The sequence below is a fragment of the Taudactylus pleione genome, unplaced genomic scaffold (genome assembly GCF_031769625.1).
Source record: "Taudactylus pleione unplaced genomic scaffold, aTauple2 ptg000198l, whole genome shotgun sequence".
Taxonomy (NCBI): Eukaryota; Metazoa; Chordata; class Amphibia; order Anura; family Myobatrachidae; genus Taudactylus; species Taudactylus pleione.
The window spans coordinates 9719091-9740148 of NW_028284600.1; the positions used below are offsets into that span (position 1 = coordinate 9719091).

The window sequence follows — 21058 nt, forward strand, 5'->3', positions numbered from 1 at the left end:
TTCCAATTTATCCAAAATGTGTTTGATGAGGATGAAGTAAGAGCTCTATGCAAGCCTGTCCTGTTCTTACCTATCAAACTTAGAAAATTATTTTTAATGGACCTCTCTTTGTGCTCAGGAGCATTGTAATTCTAAAAAAGAATGTCTTCCCCAAACTGATGGCAAAAATTATCTAAAATGTCATAGTTTCCTGTAGCATTAAGATTACCTTTCGCTCGAACAATAGGCACAGGCTGAACCATCAAAAAACAGCCCCAAACCATTACTGCTACCACTTCATTTGGCAAGGAAGTATTCTGCTATCATCTGACAAATTTAGATTAATTCTTCAGACTTCCAGTGTGCTTCATCACTCCAGAGAACACTGCCAGTGTGCTTTACAAAACTCCAGCCATTATATGGCATTGTGTGTGCGCAATATGTAGCTACTTGGCCATAGACACGGAATCTATGAATAGTTGATGAACACAAAAAGTTGTGTCCACATACTTTGGGCCATGTAGTGTTGCTGAAGACAAGAATAACCAGCAGATGACTCTTGCAGACTGGCAAGGGGAAGCCATTTATAATTTAAACACAGGGCCTGATTCAGAGCCGGACGCTGTTTGCGCTCGCTCGTTCAGAAAAAGGGGCCGGCTATTTAAATTGAGCGCTCGCTCTTTGCGGTTTGTTGACGCCTCTATGTCTGAGCGAGCGAACGAAACATGCGCTCGCTATTTTGTAAAGACGCCCCTTGGCCGCTCGCATCTTACATCATCTCCGCTATTTACTAGATTAATCGAGTACATCGAAAGGCATCTGAACTGCTCGCAGTGCTTGTGGTTGGATTTTATTACCGCAATCATGTGAACAGTTCAGGCTAAGAAACAACCAAGTGACGTGGTCGATGACGCTCCTTTGTTAATTATGCACACCCTTAAAACGCCCGTTTTGACCGTTTGGCACGCCAGTGTTCGGATCTCCACTCCCCGTTTTCAAGCACCTTCCCCTGTTACCACCCACAAACGCCTCATCTTGTCACTCAAATTAGCAGGCACTCGCTATTTGGCGAGCGCTCGATTTCCGATTGCACTGACTGGTTGGCGCATGCGCATTATGACCCATACGCATGCGCAGTTGTGCGAACATCGCTCGGAGCGAACGAGCGGCCGCTTATGAGCGGCTCTGAATCAGGCCCTCAGTGCAAACTTGTAGATACCTTGTGTAGCACAACTAAGCTTGCCTGTGTTTACAAGCCAACATTATCTTAATGGATAAATGGGCATAAATATGTCTGTTTTTCTATATATTTTTACATTCCTCTTTGCTCCTTCTCAATATTGGGGTTAATTGCCTTGAAGTTTGATCTTGGACATGAGTTCAACCTCACCACAATATACTGTAGCACTCGCCACCCCTATGTCTGGTGTGCCTGTATGTGACCACAGTGTTTAAATATCTTAGAACAGAGGTTCCCAAATGTGGTCCTCAAGGCTCCTCAACAGTTCAGGTTTTAGAGATATCCATGGTTGAGCACATGTGGTTAAATCAAATTGACTGAGGCACTAATTAAGTGACCTTTTCTCAACCATGGATTTCTCTAAAACCTGAAATGTTGGGGAACCTTGAGGACCGCATTTGGGAACCTCTGTCTTAGAGTGTCTAATGTATATGGTGAGTTATTTTTATAAATATATATAAGACCAGGTCTTGATAAAAGGGAGAGGTCCCTGAAATGTTGACTGCACGCCGACCGGTGTCATGGTCTTATTTACATTTTTATTAGTCTCATGAGTGCCGTCCATTCTGCTGTGTTCATGGATTCATAGAGGACTGGCACCAGGGTAGTTGGTGGAGGAAAGGAGTGCAGGTAACTTTGGATTATTTTATATATATATATATATATATATTACATATACAATGCAGTGCACCGGCACTCCCACACTCCGTGTCATAGGGCATATAGCCCAATACTTGCTCCGGTGCCCTCCAAGGGGGGACAGCACCCCCAAAATGTAGTAATAACAAAAGTCAGGCGGCACTCAGAGTCTAAGTAAATCCAATACCCTCACCAGAGGGATTTAATAGTCAATGTTTTGAGGTGAATCCACCCCTTCCTCAGGACAACATAATTATGTTGTCCTGAGGAAGGGGTGGATTCACCTCGATACGTTGACTATTAAATCCCTCTGGAGAGGGTATTTGATTTACTTAGACTCTCAGTGCCGCCTGACTTTTGTTATTACTATATATGCATGTATATATATATATATATATATATATATATATATAGTGGCAAACATGGTAGTTTGTCCCAGTCTTTTATGAAAGAGACTAATGCTTTCTGTGGGAGTCTGCAGACTCAAAGTAGAGATGACAGGGTTAATTCCTCACATTTTCCTGCATACAGAACACAGCTTCACAGGTAGTCCACATGCATGTGACTGTTTAGCTAGTTAGTGCTTGGGAAGGAAGTATAAGAAGGTGGTCTTGTGTTTTGGGGTGACTGACACTGGGCTACAGTATTTGGCTGGTCACTAGCTAGGTGACTACAGTGTTTAGCCAGTGACAGGGTCTACCTTTGCTGGTGGGATGCTGATGCTGTCTGTACTATCCTGGAGTCCCTGAAAAAACGGAAGCAAGCTGGTTCAGCAAGACGTGTATGGATATTCCATCAATAACTTGTTTGCCACAATATGTATATATTATATATATATATATATATACACATATATACAGGGCCGGACTTGTAATCGGGCACTTCTGGCAAATGCCAGAAGGGCAGATGGCTAAATGGGCCGGTTTGGCTGAGCACAGGCTTACCGGGCAGTACAACCTCCTGGGCGGTGCCATGCTCAGCAAGGAATTTTCACTAATGCACGGCCACGTCATTGCATGATGACATCATGACGCAATCATGTTATGACACGGCCAGCGTCCAAGCCCCAATGGGGGCATTGTCAACCTGGGCGGGAGGGTGAGCGGTGCGCTATATAGACAGTCTGCTGGCCTGGAGGTGGAACTGCATGAGCCGCACTTCCGGGTTATAGTGCCGGTAACAAAATGGTAGAGCTTATTAAACCCGGTCATCAGCGATGGAAGTGCAGCAGGACGCAGCGTCACAGAGGACTGCAGATGGGGACTATTTAAAACTAGGGATGAGCCTAGAACCCCCCTGATCCGAGTCGGGAACCGAGTCCGGCTCGGGTTTTCCCGCCTGACTCGGAACTGAAATCGAGACAAAATGTCATCATCCCGCCTTCCGGATCTCGCGGGTTTTGGATTCTGTAAAAGGTCCCCGCGTCGGTGCCATTTCTCATTCTGGCTTTGGACAGTGAAGAGGAAGGGTGGGAGTTAGGGCTGGCTGGGCTGTGTTGTGTTGTGCTGTGCTGCTGTTGTCCATAGGGGCTGTGTCCACTCCTCCAAAGTCCATAGGAGCTGGCTGGACTGTGTTGTGCTACTGTTGTCCATAGGGGCTGACTGGACTGTGTTGTGCTGCTGTTGTCCATAGGGGCTGGCTGGACTGTGTTGTGCTGCTGTCATAGGGGCTGGCTGGGCTGTGTTGTGCAGTCAGTTGTCCATAGGGGCTGTGTCCACACCAAAAGTCTATAGGGGCTGGCTGGGATGTGTTGTGCAGTGTCCCATAAAGGCTGTTGTCCTAGAGGGGTGCTGTAGTGTTGTCCAGGGGGTGATCTGTGCATCAGGGGTGCTCCCCCAAAGTGCAAAAAAAACATTTGTGAATTGTGTGCACTGTAGCTGCACGTGCATCAACAAAGGAGCAGCGCCAAGCGTGCACCTGTGTCATAAGTCTGTTAAAGGGTGGTGTAACCCCCAAAGTGCACTCTAAAAAAAATAAAAAAATTCTTCTTTTCTGTGTTTGTGTGCGCCTTAGCCGCACGTATATATCAATATAACATAAATGGAGGACAAAACTTTGTTCGATAAAAATAAAATAGGGAAAGATAAAGAACCACTGCCACTAGTCATGACACAGACAATTAAATGCCATCAACGTCGTCTGCCAAGGTCGATGCCCAATGTCATAGTAGAGGGCATATAAAATCCCAAATGACAAAGTTCAGGAAAATGACCTTAAAAAAACATTTAAATCATCTGAGGAGAAGCATAACTTGTCAATATGTCATTTACGACACGGAGGGGCAAGGAACGGTTATGGTCTATCCCTATGTTCATGACTAGTGGTTCAGCTTCACATGACGATGGAAGCCCTCTTCCCGCTACAAAAATCAAACGAGTTAAGCTGGCAAAAGCATAGTGAAGAACTGAGCGTTCTATGCGTTCTAAGAAGATATTACAAATCCCCAAGGAGAGTCCAAGTGTGGTGGCGGTTGCGATGCCTGACCTTCCCAGCACTGGACGGGAAGAGGTGGCTCTTTCCACCATTTGCATGCCCTCTGCAAGTGCTGAAAGGAGCACCCACAGTCCACTTGCTAATATGCAAATTGAAGATGTCACTGTGGAAGTATAAAAGGATGAGGATACTGGTGTAGCTGGCGCTGAGGAGGAAGTTGGCGAGGAGGATTCTGATGGTGATGTGGTTTGTTTAAATCAGGCTCCGGGGGAGACAGTTGTTGTCCGTGGGATGAAAAAGCCCATCACGGTCATGCCTGGGCAGAAGACCAAACATTCCATCTCTTTGGTCTGGTAATATTTCTATCCAAATCCGGACAACAACTGTCTTGCCATATGTACCATATGTAAAGGTGAAGTAAGTAGGGGTAGGGACGTTAACCACCTAGGAACATCCTCCCTTATACATCACCTGCAGCGCATTCATAAAAAGTTACTGTCAAATTCAGAAACTTTGGCTAAGACCGTAAGCAGTCCAGGGACACCTAAATCCCTTTGTCCTGTTGAATCCAAGCACCTGCAAACCACACCGTCAACTCCCTCCTCGTCAATTTCCTCCTTAGTCAGGATCGGAAGTAGTCCTGCAGGCCATGTCACTGGCATGACTGACTCTCCTATCTGGGATTCCTTCGGTGTATCCTGCATTGCTACACCTACTGCTGCTGCTGTTGCTGCCGGGAGTCGTTCATCATCCCTGAGAGGAAGTAGGAACACCACTACTTTTACTAAACAGTTGACCCTCCAACAGTCCTTAGCAAGGAGGATGCAGTACAACAGCAGTCATCCTGAAGCAAAATGGATAACTGAGGCCTATCCACCATTAGTGCATTGATTTAGACAATTGATGGAGGTAGTGTGTCCCCGGTTCCAAATTCCGTCTAGATTCTACTTCACTAGGCAGGCGATACCAAGACTGTACAGAAACATCAGAAAAAGTGTCCTCAGTGTCCTAAAAAATGCAGTTGTACCCAATGTCCACTTAACCACGGACATGTGGACAAGTGGAACAGGGCAGACTAAGGACTATATGACTGTGACAGCCCACTGGGTAGATGTATCACCTTACGCAGCAACAACAGCAGGATCACCAGTAGTAGCATCTCAGAAACGCCAGCTCGTTCCAAGGCAGGCTTCACTGTAAAAAGAAATAGATGCTTGCGCTCCACGCTGCACCTGGCAGCTAATAACAATGTGATATTCACCAATCACATATGTATATACACACAAAAATGAAAGTCGTTAAAAGCGCTCAAGTAAAGGTGCAGGTAAGGTGAAAACTATGGTGTTGTCAAATTGACAAAAATAGTCACTCATTTATAGTTCAACTGTTGTACATCCTTTTTTTCTTTAGAATAAGCCGCCTGGTCTCTCCACTTGGTCTTTCACACTAATACCCCTCAGCATCAAAGGTCATATAAGACAAAAAGAGGGGAGAGTACATAGTGTAAAACCATAAACATTTATTCAAAACAAAATCAATAAAATGGTCGCGTACCATCAAAAACCTTTTCAGAAAGGCACAGTTTAAAGCATATAGGGTTAAATTATCTGCTCCCCCTATTAGATCAATACCTTCCCACAGTCTGGGTAGATGGCAGCAACACAGGATACAGCACAGGCTACACTGTGTATAACTGCTTTCAGTAAGAGGCACACCGCCGAAAACCTCTTAGAGAAACTGAGGGAAATCATCGCCCAGTGGCTTACCCCACTTAGACTCTCCTGGAGATTTGTGATATCTGACAACGCCACTAATATTGTGCGGGCATTACATCTGGGCAAATTCCAGCACGTCCCATATTTTGCTAACACATTAAATTTGGTGGTGCGAAATTTTCTGAAAAACGACAGGGTGTGCAGGAGACGCTTTGGCTGGCCCGAAAAATTTCTGGTCACTTTCACCATTCAGCGACTGCATGCCGAAGACTGGAGCGTCAGCAAACACTCTTGAACCAGCCCCGCCATCACCTGAAGCAAGAGGTTGGACACGGTGGAACTCAACCCTCTATATGCTTCAGAGGATGGATGAGCAGCAAAAGGCAATTCAAGCCTATACATCCACCTATGACATAGGCAAAGGAGGGGGTATGCACCTGACTCAAGCGCAGTGGAGAATGATTTCCGTGTTGTGCAAGGTTCTCCAGCCCTTCGAACTTGCCAAACGTGAAGTCACTTCAGACACTGCCAGCTTGAGTCAGGTCATTGCCCTCATCAGGCTTTTGCAGAAGCAGCTGGAGAAAGTGAAGGAGTCGCTAAGACAGAGCGATTCCGCTTGGCATGTGGGACTTGTGGATGAAGCCCTTCATTCGCTTTGCCAGGATTCCAGGGTGGTAAATCTGTTGAAATCAGACCACTACATTTTGGCCACTATGCTCGATCCTAGGTTTAAAGCCTATGTGGTGTCTCTCTTTCTGGCTGACACAAGCCTGCAGAGTGCAAAGACCTGCTGGTGAAAACACTGTTCGCTGAAGCGGAACGTGACACGTCAACAGCTCCTTCTTTATTTTCTCCCGCAACTGGGGCTGCCAGGAAACAACTTAGGTATCCTAAGCAACCCGCTGGTGGTGATGCAGGACAGGCAGAACCAAATTTGGACATCTGGTCCGGACTGAAGGACCTGGCAACAATTTCTGACATGTCTACTGTCACTGCATATGATACTGTCACCACTGACCACTTACATTGGTGACAGCATCCAAGTACGCATGTCAGACAGTCCGTACCTGTACTGGCAGGAAAAAGAGGCAATTTGGATGCCCCTGTACAAACTGGCTCTATTTTACCTGAGTTGCCCCCCCCTCTGGTGTGTACTCCGAAAGAGTGTTTGGTGCAGCCGGGAACCTTGTCAGCGAAAGGCATAGGAGATTGCCTCCACAAAATGTGGAGAATGTGATGTTCATAAAAATGAATTATCAACTCTTCCAGGGAGACCAGCCTCCAGAACGTATAAAGCATAGGCAAACGCAGGGAGGGGTTTCTGTCTGCCTGGAAACCCCCCTCCCCAGGCCACACCATGACCACAATAGAAATAGTAATATAATAGAATTTTACTAGCGCTGCATGTTCTTCTCAGTATCATAAATGAAATAAATAGCACCACCTGTGGATCTTTTAACATGTATCAGCCAGTAATAAATACACCTTTGTACCAATTAGGGGATTTGGAAAACATGCACTGTTAGGTATGCACTGCTATAGAGCCCAATATTTACATATATATGTCCAGGACAGTGCTAGGTTCTTCTGCTGCTTCCGCAGATTGCTCCCATGCCCTGGAATGGTGCCCACATCTAAAATAAAAACATCCAGCTCAGGCAGGATGGCCCTACTGCCGCATCTAATAGCTTACTGTGATCTCTGGTCCTATATATGCTGGAATTATGACACTTTACACTATGTATGGCACATATTAAAGCTGGTTAAGTGCTAATTATGCCCTCTTCATGGACTGGCCGCACTCATTTTAAAAATCAAGCATTTGGAAACCCCCCTCTAGAAATCCTGCGTTTGCCACTGTAAAGGGACCTGTGGTGGTGGATTCCAGCAGGGACGAATTAATATTCTGTGAGGATGAGGATGTACACAACACTGAAGAGTGTGAGGAATTGGTGGATGAAGAGGATGAGGACGACATCTTGCCTCCGTAGAGCCAGTTTGTGCAGGGACAGATTAATTGCCAGCTTGTTTTGTGGGGGCCCAAATGGACCAATCATTTCAGCCAAAGTCGTGTGGCAGACCCTGGCACTGAAATGATTGGTTTGTTAATGTGTGCATGTCCTGTTTATACAACATAAGGGTGGCTGGGAGGGCCCAAGGACAATTTCATCTTGCACCTCTTTTTTTTCTTTGCATTATGTACTGTTTGGGGCCTAGTTTTTCAAACTGCCATCCTGTCTGCCACTGCAGTGTTACTCCTAGATGGGCCACGTGTTTGGGCCGCCCACTCGTGTGCTTAGCATAGTCATCCAGGTACCTCGGTGCAACCTTTTGGACTAAAAACAATATTGTGAGGTGTTCAGAATAGACTGGAAATGAATGTAAATGAATGTTATAGAGGTTAATAATAGCATAGGAGCAGAAAAACCCACAAATTCTGTGATTTTAGCTGTTTTTATGCTTTTTTTAAAAAAAAAATAGATCCAAAACACAAAACCCAGAACCCAAAACACGGAAGGGTGGTTTTAGCAAAACCAATCCAGATCCAAAACACGAAGAAAGATCCAGATCCAAAACACAAAACACGAAAAGTGGCCAGTGCACACCCTTATTTAAAACCTTCTGTGCACACTCCAAAACAACATGAGGTATCTCTCTCTGCCATCTCCCCAATTAGTTTCCTTCTGTCTCTCATCTGACCTTCTTCCTCCTCCTCTCACTCTCTCTTCCATCTCCCCTGATTTCTTCTCTCTCTCTCTTATCTGTTTCGCCTATTCTCCTCCCCCTATACCTAAACTCTGCTGTCTGCCCTTATTCATTCTGTTTCCCCTATTCCTCCTGTATACTGTCTTTCCCTATTCCTACCCTCTATCTCCCATCTCTCCCCTATTCCCCCTCTTTCTCCTGTGTCTCTACCGGCTTCCCCTATTCCTTCTCTCTCTCTCTCTCTCCCAGGTTGCCCTCTTTCTACCATGTCTCTCCCGTCTCCGCCTATTCCTCCTCTCTCCCAGCTTCCCCTATGTCTCCTATGTCTCTCCCGGATTCCCAAATTCCTCTCTCTCATCCTCCCCTATTCCTTCCTACTCTCTCCCAGCTCCATTCTCCTATGTCTTTCCTGGCCTCCCCAATTGCTCTCTCTCTCTCTCTATCTCTCTCTCGGCTTTCCCTTTTCTTTCTCTCTCTCTCTCTCTTTCCCTATTCTCTCTCTCTCTCCTGGCTTTCCGTATTCTTTCTCTCTCTCTCCCGGCTTTCCCTATTTCTCCTATGTCTCTCCCAGCTTCCCCAATTTCTTCTGTGCTCAACCTGTTCCTTCACTTTCTCTCTCAGGGCTCTCCCTGTTCCTTCACTCTCTCTCTCTCTCTCTCTCTCTCTCTCAGGGCTCTCTCTGTTCCATCATTCTCTCGGGGCTCTCCCTATTCCTTCTTTCTCTCTCAGCTCTCCCTATTCCTTCTCTCTCAAGGCTCACCCTATTCCTTCTTTCTCGGGGCTCTCCCTATTCCTTCTCTCTCTCTTAGGGCTCTCCCTATTCCTTCTCTCTCTCTTTCCCTAATCCCCTACTCTCTCTCTTTCCCTAATCCCCTACTCTCTCTCTTTCCCTATCCTCTCTCTCTCTCTTTCCCTATTCCCCCACTCTCTCTCCTTCCCTATCCTCTCTCTCTCTCTCTTTCCTTATTCCCTCTCTCTCTTTCCCTATTCCCTCTCTCTCTCAGCTTTCCCTATTCCTTCTCTCTCTCTCTCTCCCGGTTTTCCCTATTCCTTCTCTCTCTCTCTCGGCTTTCCCTATTCCTTCTCTCTCTCGCCTTTCCCTATTCTGTCTCTCTCTCTCCCGGCTCCCCCTATTTCTCCTATGTCTCTCCCAGCTCCCCCTATTTCTCCTATGTCTCTCCCAGCTCCCTCAATTTCTTCTCAGCTCAACCTGTTCCTTCACTCTCTCTCTCAGGGCTCTCCCTGTTCCTTCACTCTCTCTCTTGGGGCTCTCCCTGTTCCTTCACTCTTTCGGGGCTTTCCCTATTCCTTCTCTCTCTCTCGGCTCTCCCTATTCCTTCTCTCTCAGGGCTCTCCCTATTCCTTCTCTCTCTCTTAGGGCTCTCCTTTATTCCTTCTCTCTCTCTCTCTGTCTCTCTTTCCCTATCCTCTCTCTCTCTCTTTCCTTATTCCCTCTCTCTCTCTCTTTCCCTATTCCCTCTCCCTCTCTCTTTCCCTATTCCCTCTGTCTCTTTCCCTATTCCCTCTGTCTCTTTCCCTGTTCCCTCGCTCTGTCTTTCCCTATTCCTTCTCTCTCTCTCTCGGGGCTCTCCCTATTCCTTCTCTCTCTCGCTGTATCCTGAGGAAAGTTTGCAATAAACCCGAAATGTCGATATTATGGATCTTGCTTGATATTGTTTTTTTGTGAAGTCCGCTGAGTAATGCTTTTTTGCAGCATATATATATATATATATATATATATTTATCAGTATATGGGCCCCATAGATATGTCAACTGTTTGACCCACTTAATTAAATATTAATTTGATAAACTTAAAACATACTATATATATGATTGACTGTACAATACCTCAAAGTTGCTGAATACATCAAGATAACCTCGACTAGTGGAGAATTCAGCTCTATATCTGGAATTTGAACCATCACACTCAATATCATCCACAACTCGTCTGTCATAAAACACAGAATGTATCGACTTTGGGGAAGGGAAGAGATCGTGAACCTTGGAAATTGAAAGAAACATAGAAAATTAGATTAGCAACAAACTTTATTTTGTATTACATAACTGCTATTTTAAGATATGAGAATATACTGCTTTCTGGTCCGGGCAGCATACTGGCCCCATCTTCCTAATGTCATGATGTCAGATAGGGCTCTGCTCTTGGATTTCATGCAGTGTGAGTACTTTGCCAGTCTGTGTAAAATAAACTGTCACCAGCATTAGCAACCACTTATTATTGGCTGACTGTGAATGCACATCTGATGGTAACTGCTTTCTTTATTGCTCAGCCATATATTACACTATTTTGTGTGTTTTTGCTTAAAACTAAAAATTCCAGGCATGAAACTGAGAGGTAAATTGTAAAAAAAAAAAAAAGTGTCGATTTAGGTGTTTTTCTGGGATATCCCGTCGATTTTGCAAGTTTTAAATCTACTAAGGGCAAACTCACTTGGAATTTGCGCATCAGACATTAGATGTCAATAGATGGCATTACACCATAAGAAAGAAAAAATTGAATCCTTTACACAGACAACAATAGAAATGGTATGTAGTAATGTGGCCTTGTGGCCGCGGTCACGATCATGATGGCAGAATGCCGGCTAGGGATTCATGATGGGCATCGAGATACCGACGCCTATCATAATCACATTAGCAGTCCGGGGCTGGGGTGGGTGTTAGATTTAGGGCACCCCAGGGGGACTTGTTATCACAATTCTGCAGCGCATTACTGTACACAATTGAAGTACTTAGTCAGCACATGTAATTCATCACAGGCCCATGGAAACTTACATTTGCACCCCTCTCTTACTTATCAAAACAAAAGGGTTAAATTACTTTATCAGCAGTCAGCTCATTTTCAGGATTTATTAATGGCACGCTCTTATCTACCAGCCTCAGACCACAGAGCGAACCAGGAGCAGCCCGAACTTGGTAAGACACATTCGATCCAGGAAGTACGTTATTTGATAAGAACCCGAATGATACCTGTCAATACAGAGATATATGGTTAAATTTACCAAGTAGCTGACTAGCAGTTTGCTACTTACTGTATTATTACAATACTGTTTACCCGCTGTTACATTATTAAGTATGATTTATAACAAGTAGCATCAATAGAGTTATCTTTTGAATGATCTTTTGAATGATTGGACTCACTTTATTCTTGAAACATCTCTGCCTGCTTAATTTAGCCAAATCTGCTACAATATCTCCATCTGGCAGCAAAATGTAGCCAATAATGTGAAAGGTTGGAGAGAAGTCAACATTTAGAGGAAGGTTGAAAGAAGCCTCGCCGATTACATCTGTGTAAAGAAGACACGTATGAAACGTTAGGGGGAAATTTTGCACAGTAAAAGTCTGTACTTTCCTGATGGGATCCGGTCAATATCTTGACAGTTACAATCAGTGCCAGATTAAGGGCCACATGGGCCTGGATCTGAAATCTACGAAGGGCCTATTGTGTGCTGCCGCAAGGGGTGTGACCATTACGACAGGGGTGTGACTACTGTTGTGGGGCTTTGGTCTGTACAAGGGATGTGGTCTGTGCTGTGGGCTGTGGCTTGCACCATAAAGGGCAAAGCTACCACCTATCGTCAACCACCCCAAGCTCTCTTTCTATCTATCTATACAGTAATCACACAAACACAAAAATTACAGTATGTGAGTCCCAGGTACCCATAATGTATAGAATCTGAGGTCCTACCTCATGGTTTCAGAGTCCCATTAAAATGTAAAATAGGTGGAAAGAAATATTGAAACTATAGTGTAACCAACTTTTCCATAGGTAACAAAGCTCAGGCTTTATATAATCAGTGCACATAATTTTAAGCAAACATTCCAGAACTTTTATTCTAAAAATGTTTGCAATGTAGGTTAGGAAACAGGTGGTTCTGTTCTGTGTTTTCATTATGGGAGTGTTGTGGGCATGTCAAGGAAAGCGACTGCATACACAGATACAAGCCGCAGGTAGAAGGGGCCATAGTCAGATGGAGAAACTGCAGCTGCCATGGGGTGGTGGAAGTTTTGATGGTGCGACCGATGGTGGCATCTAAGAATGCACCAACTGGTATTAACATGTGTATGGAGTGGACGCTGAAAGTGGACGTCTCAGACCTTGTAGATTGGGACGCACTGATGTATTCAAAGGAAAAAGATTGTAGTAGCATTTGCAAAGTCATAGATGAGTGATCATTAATAGACACTGCTGCATGCACTTCTGCATCTGACTCAGAAATAGAACCTACGCCACATTGTACTACCCCCTAATACACATTATGCCACATAGTAGTGCCCCTAATACACATTATGCCAAATAGTACTGCCCCTAATACACATTATGCCACATAGTAGTGCCCCTACTATACATTATGCCACTCTGTAGTGCCCTGGAACACAGTGTACTACACTGTAGTGCCCAGTGTACACACTATGCCACATCATAGTGCCACCCAGATATACTTTATTCTAAATTTTAGTGCCCCCGATACACATCATGCCACGTTGAAAAGTAGAAGCCACTTTATCAGGGAATGAGCTTTATCTATCCAAGTTAGAGTCTGTAGCATGTGGCACACATCTCAGCCACTGACAGCAGTGTGTATTTGTGTAAGGAGGGAGGGGGTGGATGATACGAGTTTAAAAGCTTCCCCCGGGAATACTTCACTCCTCGTGCTCCCACATTTACCACTGGGGAGAAGGTGAGCCCTGCCTGGGCTACTGTACAGATTCCTGGGAGAAGCGGCAGGAGATTTAAGAGTATCCTATCCCTACTGAATATAGAACCTGCTCTGCGTCAGTGAGGCCTGTCGTGGGTCACCCTGTCAGCATAGCACCATCCTCTCCACTCAGTAACCAGCCAGTGTTTGCACCTTGCGATGACTGACGTGCGGCAGAGGAAGCAGGGGGACAGTAAGGCAGAGCTGAAGCGGAGATAGATCTTATTGGCTGCAGCACTTCCTATATATATATATATATATATATATACACACATAGACATTCATATATACTGTATATATACTCTATAATTGTGTAAGGCTGTCAGACTACAAAGGAGATGGCTCAGACGGAACAGCCTTAGGAGAGTTGGACTGTCCGCTGGGGTAAGTATGTGAGCCGGGATCCAACAGAATGGGTATGGGGGCAGGACAGAGCTGTGATGGGGAGAAAGACTAGGACAGCAGAGAGGATGGGCAAAGCCAATGGAAACTGAGCTGGCCCAGTGGTTAAATTAGCAGGCTATATATATATATATACATATAGATTACACACTATAAATAAGTACATAAATAGCTGAACATATAGATATACAGTATATATATATATATATATATATATATACACACATACACACACAGTATATATACATATATATATATATATATATATATATATACACACACACACACACACACACACGTGTGTATATACTATAAATATACAGTGATAATGTGTATATTAATAATTTCCTACTACACTGCGAATCACTTATTATTATTATCACACAGCAGCAGCAGGCAGCCAGCCAGCAAGGCTGAAGACTCACCTCCCCTTCACAGAGCTGAATGTGATCACGTTGAGCTCAGTGCTGTGCTGGTCCATTTAGAAGAACAACCACTTTAGAGCGTGGTGCATGTCAGGGTCGCATCTTTGCAACGTCACGCAGTGCGATGGAACCTCGGAGTCTCTAATGTGTGAGCGGCGCAGGGACGGCTAGAGATGTATATTAATGCCATAATGTATAATCACTGCCTTTGATCCACCTTGGCCGGGAGAGGAGGAGGTGGGGTAGCGCCCCGCGGCCGGGAGGGGGGAAGGTGTGGTAGCGGTCCATGGCCGGGAGATGAGGGGGGGTGGGTAGTGGCCTGTGGCTGGGAGAGGGGGGTTAGCAGCCTGCAGTTGGTCAGAGGGATGGGCTGCTTCGGATGGCCACTGGCAGGCCGCTGTAGCAGGACTTTTTTTTTCCTGTTTACAGCAGCTGGTGTGGGCCTGTTTTTATGGGTGGGCCTGGAGCTGCAGCTCCATCAGCCCCATTGTTAATCCGGCCCTGGTTACAATGGCTGCACCAGCATCCCGATGCTAAGTACTGCGGTTAAGGGGAGGGTTAGGGTTAAAGGTTAGGGTTTGGCACTAGAGGGAGGGTTAGGGTTATGCACTAATGGGGAGGGTTAGGTTTAAGGCGCGGGAAAGAGTAGGTTAGGTTTAGGCACTGGGGGGATAGGTTCAGGCACCATGAAGGGAGTGTTAGGGTAAGGAGAAGGGGAGGGCTAGGATACTGACCAACAAGTGTTGGTATTCTAACCCTGTCAGGATGCCAGCATCTGGATTCTGACCACCAGGATCCAGAGCCTGCGGCATCCCATACCCAACCATTCCAGATTCATATATTCTCCTGGACTTTGATTAGTTGAATCACAGATGGAAGAATATGAAGATACTGTACATATTTTAAAGTCATGTGCAAAGGAAGTTTAGAGGAAGGTTGTCCATCATTTATGCAGTTGATACTCTTGATGATTCACATCACAACCATCTGTAGTTCTTTCTTTAATGCAAAGTTAGGTGGTCTTTATAAAACTAGCTATGTCTTCACCACTCTGCTAGGCTTATTATGTCACAAGGTTTCTTGGTCTCAGACTCTGCCTATAACTTAGCCACTAGAATTTGTCACAAAATCCTGCCTATATAATGTATAGGTTAAGCACCTCTTCACATTCATAACTTTGAACCAACATGAATGCGCAAGACTTCTTATACGTAGTCTCTAAGTATTGGAACTCAAGGCACAGTTGCCGAGAAATGTATTGAGATACCCACCTGCATCTTATCAAATCCAAGCATCTGTGCACAAAGACATAGTATGGGTCACAGATCCTTCAATTATCGGCCACCTGAGTAACCCTTTGGCCGAGCAGAATGGCCCCATGTACTGAGATGCAGGAGCCACATTTACTACATACAGGATCGTAGAAGCAGGTTGTGCCCCTAAAATGGTCACGTCATGGTTGCGTTCTTTGCCACCACTCCCCGTTACCTCCCCCAAACTACTCCTTGACTGTCAATCACACTGTGAGCAAACAGTCGCTATTTGTGCAAAAATATCGGCATAGAGTACATCCCTGCATCAGACTCTCAGTGCTGTATTCACAAAGCTATCACAGATGTCAGTTCTAAAATGTGTCACCATGGACACCTGAACAGTTCCAGGTCTTGTACCGGTTTTAAACTAACCATCTCCCTTGCCCTTCTTTAGATTTCTTTGAGGTTTTTATATCTTTTTCTTTCACCTATGGCAGTGTGTTCTCAAAATGTGTGCAGCGGGGCACTTGCAAGGGTGCCACAGGTTGATGGTCCATGACAAAATAAAATAATTTATGGTCCATGTACTAGACAAAACTAGTGCTGGTGGCTGCCAATCATAACATATGAGGATAAACAGAAGCACAACCCTGTCCACCACCACATACTTGAACCTAAAGATGATGAATAAGCATTATTTATTTACTATAAAAAATGTTTCAGAATTTTTCAATAAGAAATGTTTGGTCTAGGGTGCTGTGAAAAAACTGATGATACTCTAGGGATCGGTGACTCAAGAAAGTTTCTGAACAACTGATCAATGGTACTGTACAGTACAATGTTTCTTTCCTTTGTATACCATATCTGTTTCCCCAATAACTGTTTTAATAACATAAATTATAATTAGATTTTTTTTATTTGTAATTGTATATGCAAACTGTTTGTAATTGTTTATTAGTTTTGTGCTGCTTAATTTTGAATCTTTGTATTTTTTGTCTGAAAATATGAATTTCTATGTCAAGTGCACCTGATCTGTCAACAAAAACAAATATATTTATAATAAAAGCTAAGTAATATCTACAAGAAATTAGAACCATGGTTTAAGGCCCCATACATCTGCGATTAATTGGGACAATTAAGCATTTTGCAGATCAATGTCCAAAATTATCAGCAATGTATGGGGTGTACCAATTGCCGATTCTAATCAAAAAGTGATCGGAATCGCTAAATCAGGTTGTCCAACATGTTGAATTTCAGCAATCAATCGGGGCTACAGATCAGTAGTATATGGAGACAATCAATCGATTTGCCACCCATTACTAGTAAAATGATGAGCCCTTCAAGATTGGCAGATCTGTGATTTGCTGAAAATGATCTGCAAATCACTGAAAATGATTCACTGTTGATTGAAAATGAACAGTGACTGAATGATTGAAAATGATTCACTGTTGATTGAGGAATCTTTAAATCAGGGAAAAAAAGTCACATATTTGTGAGTTTAGGTTTGAGATTACTGATGTATAGGCCCCTTTAGATTTAATTGCTTACCCATATCTGTATTTTGGATTGGTATTTCTAAATGTCCAGTGAGTTTTATAGATGATCTGGAAATACCCTAAACAAAAGAAATAGAACAAACTTTTTATTAACCCATTTTTTAAATAAACAAACTAAAGCGGGAAAAAAAAGTCTGTAGAGTTTTCAGGAATGACAAAATGACCACCTGTCTACTGGTCTCGGTTTTCACTGTCAATCTCCAAGATTTAGACCAGGACTGAGAGGATTCAAAGTAGATGATGTACATAACTTCATTTGTGCTGGTTTAGAGAATGCACAGATCAACCCAACATAGGCTGTTCTCTAACTCTACATTTTAGAATTTTTGAGACCTCAAAATCATTGACATGATCACCACTTTCCTGATAAACCTGTTGTATACAACCTATTAAATGTTTTCTGATCTCTGGTGGATTATCCATGCACTGCAGCCAAGAGAGAACTTTTGAATATGATATCCAAAATGAACACATTGGGCCAAATGTAATAGGTTGAGAGTCTAAAAATGTGAGTTTTCTTATTGTTTAAACTCGGCCAGTGTAATAGAGTCCGAGAACAAGCAAACTCTCGTGGTTTTTCAAATTAAAAAAATCACGATTTAAACTCCCATCCAGATGTTTTCCCATTTTGAAGATACAACTCGACTAACGTAAAAGTGTGAGAGCTTACTGCTAAACTCTCACATTTTCTAAACTCTCACCCTATTACATTTGGCCCATTATATTAGTATATGTATTTTTGGCTGGGAAATCTTTGCTAATTTAAAAAAAAGCTACTGTAAGAATAACATTTATATTGTTAGTAATATTTTAATATGAATATTTAATTGATTGAAGCCACCTATAATTACTTAATATTTCATAACTTATTTTATTGAAAAATCTATTTAAAAATGTGTGTATTGATTATGATACAACATTGTATTGCATTTCAAGATGCAATATATTTTATGCATACAGTACGACAATACTAAAAAACTGTTTTAATTTTTTTTATAAAACTAGTTAAAGATTGAAATAAGATGTATTTAGAGTGGATATTAAGCTATTCATATGTGAAAAGACAATATATATGGTATTTCCTGGTGTGAGAAAGGATGACAAACTGGGAAATGTAACAGCAGGCAGGCATGTCACTTGTAATCATTCCTATCATGTCTGCTGTGGTAAATGTAAATAATGACAGAAACAGATTTTTTTTGCATGCCATAATGCAAAAGGAAAAAAGTTGCAAAAAAGTCCTTGTTTGAAAATAAATGAACCAAACCAAATGACAAATATACTTTTTGTTTCTAATTTTGTTTTTTAATTTAATTAAATTGCCATAAATCCCTGAAGCATCAAATATGAAAATAAAAGGTATACACAAATACATTTCCAAAATTTTGTTTATGCTTTGTGAAAACTTCCAAATATTTGAATTTTCTTCCTTTAATTTGATGTGACAGGGTTTATAGGGCTAGCAGAGGTGCTAGACCTTGCCCTAATAACTAGTTTATTATTTATACAGCCTCTGGCACTGTAATAGGTGAATAATACAGTGTTCCCACACTTCCCTAAAGGGAGTCTCAGACCATTAATTAGCAGGTGGAGTGATCAGTACCCAAATTAGTGAGCAATATAGGGATTGAGAGTGCCACTAGAGATTTGAGGAGATCCATTTTGGAAGCCATAGATTTGGTAATCTGCATCATCGTAACTAACAAGTATTTGGGACCAGAGATTAGAAGTAAGCATTGCTTAGCATTCACCAGAACATTGTATGAATTGCTTATCAACCTCCAGAATGCTCTCTGTATTGTACAACATACTCTAGAATACTCTAGGCTCTTATTGTTCTATATATATGAGGTGTTGTGTGACCATCTCAGTGTTATTTTTGGGCGGCATCCATTATTTGAAGCGCTGAATTTGTATTGTTTGTTGTTTGCATATTAAAGTTTTTGTAGTGAGAAAATGGTTTTGAAGTTATATTGTACAGTTGGTTATAAGTAAGCATTTGCTTAAGTTCCTTACCTCTAAAAATCATTCATTGAATTATACAGTTGCATTATTGGGATTTTTACATTTTTTAAACTGTCCCACCTGTGACACACCACGACTGACACCAAAAGTTTTAGAACCTCCAAAGGCTAAATTTATTGCAATGAAAGGAGTTTTCCTATTTATTTATTAATTCCTGCAAGTTAAAACTCAAATCAATTATATAGTTAATTAAATATCAGCATTACTGACCCTAAATCTTAATTGTTGATGATTCTTTATCCTTAGACATCAAGATCGGTGCTTGTTTTTGAACCAGAGACAGTGCCGATCATCAGGCCAGGCTATGATTTTTATAGCTGAAACTTGGTGGTGGTACATTGCTCTTTCAGGCAATGGCATCCCTCCCCGCTGTGACACCCAGTGTGGTGAGGGATGACATGCGCACCTCCAAAAAGGGGGTGTGGCCTCATGAGCGGGGCGTGGCCTCACTAACAGGGGGCATGGTCTTGGGGCCCGAACCCCGAGCATTGCCATGGGTATCATCACTGGGGTGGTGGGGGGTGCCAGAGGTGCGGAGTATCAGCTCCCTCACTGTGACAGGAGTCGAGTGCAGCACTTAATGCTACAGTGCAGCACCCGGCTCCTGTCACTGAGGGGGAGCCAGCACCTTGGTGTCACTCCTCAGCGTGTGCAGCCCGCACCCCCTACACCCCTTTGTGATGCCACTGCTTTCAGGGATAGGAACACATACAGTGGATCTTGATGAGATATAGCAACTAGGGCTGGCAGAAGAGTGCTACCTGATGGTGTTGACACCAAAGCCAGGCCTAGAACTTGGGAACAATATCAGGGAAGATATTAGAAATAGAGTTCAGGTCTGAGGCACATTTTTAGTGTGCTTCCACTCTAGCGAATAAAATGATCGATGGTGGTGAGTTCTGTATATGGGTTCGGTACGTTATGCTGGTGCTCAGGATTCCGGCACTCGGAGTCCTGACACTGGCATCCCGACTGGGTGAGGATACTGACACCTGCTGGTAAGTATCCTAACACTTACCCTCCGCCTAGTACCTAACCCTAACCCCCTCCCCAGTGCCTAACCCTAACCCCAATACTCAGGGGCGTAGAAATCTCTGCCGAGCCCAGGTGAAGAGGGGGCATGGCCTAATCATGGGAGGTGTGGTCATGCCCACTTGTGCGCTGGGGAGGGGGGCGCTGTGAGTCAGTGTGATCGCTCCCCCCCACAGGCATAGGAGACTTCTGTGGCTGCTGCTCATCAGCCACGAGCAACCTCCCACTGTAGCTCAGCACACGCTGTGTGCTGGGCTGCTGTGAGGGAGGGAGAAGGGAGTGGGGCGGTGCCAGACCCGGGCCCCTGCCGTGCCCCTTGGGAAGCCCGGGCAAATAGTACCGGCTCCCCCCCTCTCGACGCCCCTGCCAATACTTACTGTTGGGATGGCTGCAGCTATGATGCTGGCACGGGGTTTCTAACTGGTGTCGGGATTCCAGCGCCGGCATTCTGAGTGGCAACATCCAAAAGAGGAACTGTCGTGAACATTGTGTCTGACACCTCCTTCTGCATTTACATTAAGACGGACTGAATTGCACAGCTGCTTGTTTTCTGCTCTGAAATTCTGTCCATCTCTGAACCAAGCCTTGTATCGCTAGAGAGTCCTGAGCGGCATAGGACATGCTGGCAGCATGTAAGTTTGATCAGATTCTTGCAGTGTTACATACACCAGTTCTTAAAACAGTGAGAGGCAGGACTTTTTAAAAGTGTTCTGCTACGGTAGATGTGTTTGAACAAGGTTAAGAGTGGAATGTTTAAAAAAAAAACTATACTTAAAACAATAATTTTTGTAATAAGATTAACATGTTAAATGACAAAAAATGATTATATAGCAATAGAAGTGCACTGTATTTGCTTTACAATCTGTACATAAATGGATGTTATTGAGAATTAATTTGCACTGTGACCCACCCGTGACACATATTGTAGTTGTTCCACC

At 43.7% G+C, this 21058-nt stretch overlaps 1 protein-coding gene across 1 annotated transcript in view; it reads right to left on the reverse strand.

Moving 5' to 3' along the window:
* Positions 1-21058, reverse strand: part of LOC148518851 (alpha-2-macroglobulin-like) — a 239391-nt gene that overhangs the window by 119063 nt on the left and 99270 nt on the right. The window contains exons 12-15 of the mRNA XM_088476973.1: positions 17056-17122; positions 11869-12014; positions 11548-11697; positions 10561-10713 (exon numbers count right to left, since the gene is read on the reverse strand). Of these exons, the coding sequence (XP_088333099.1) occupies positions 10561-10713; positions 11548-11697; positions 11869-12014; positions 17056-17122 (516 nt within the window). The remainder of the gene's footprint in view (positions 1-10560; positions 10714-11547; positions 11698-11868; positions 12015-17055; positions 17123-21058) is intronic.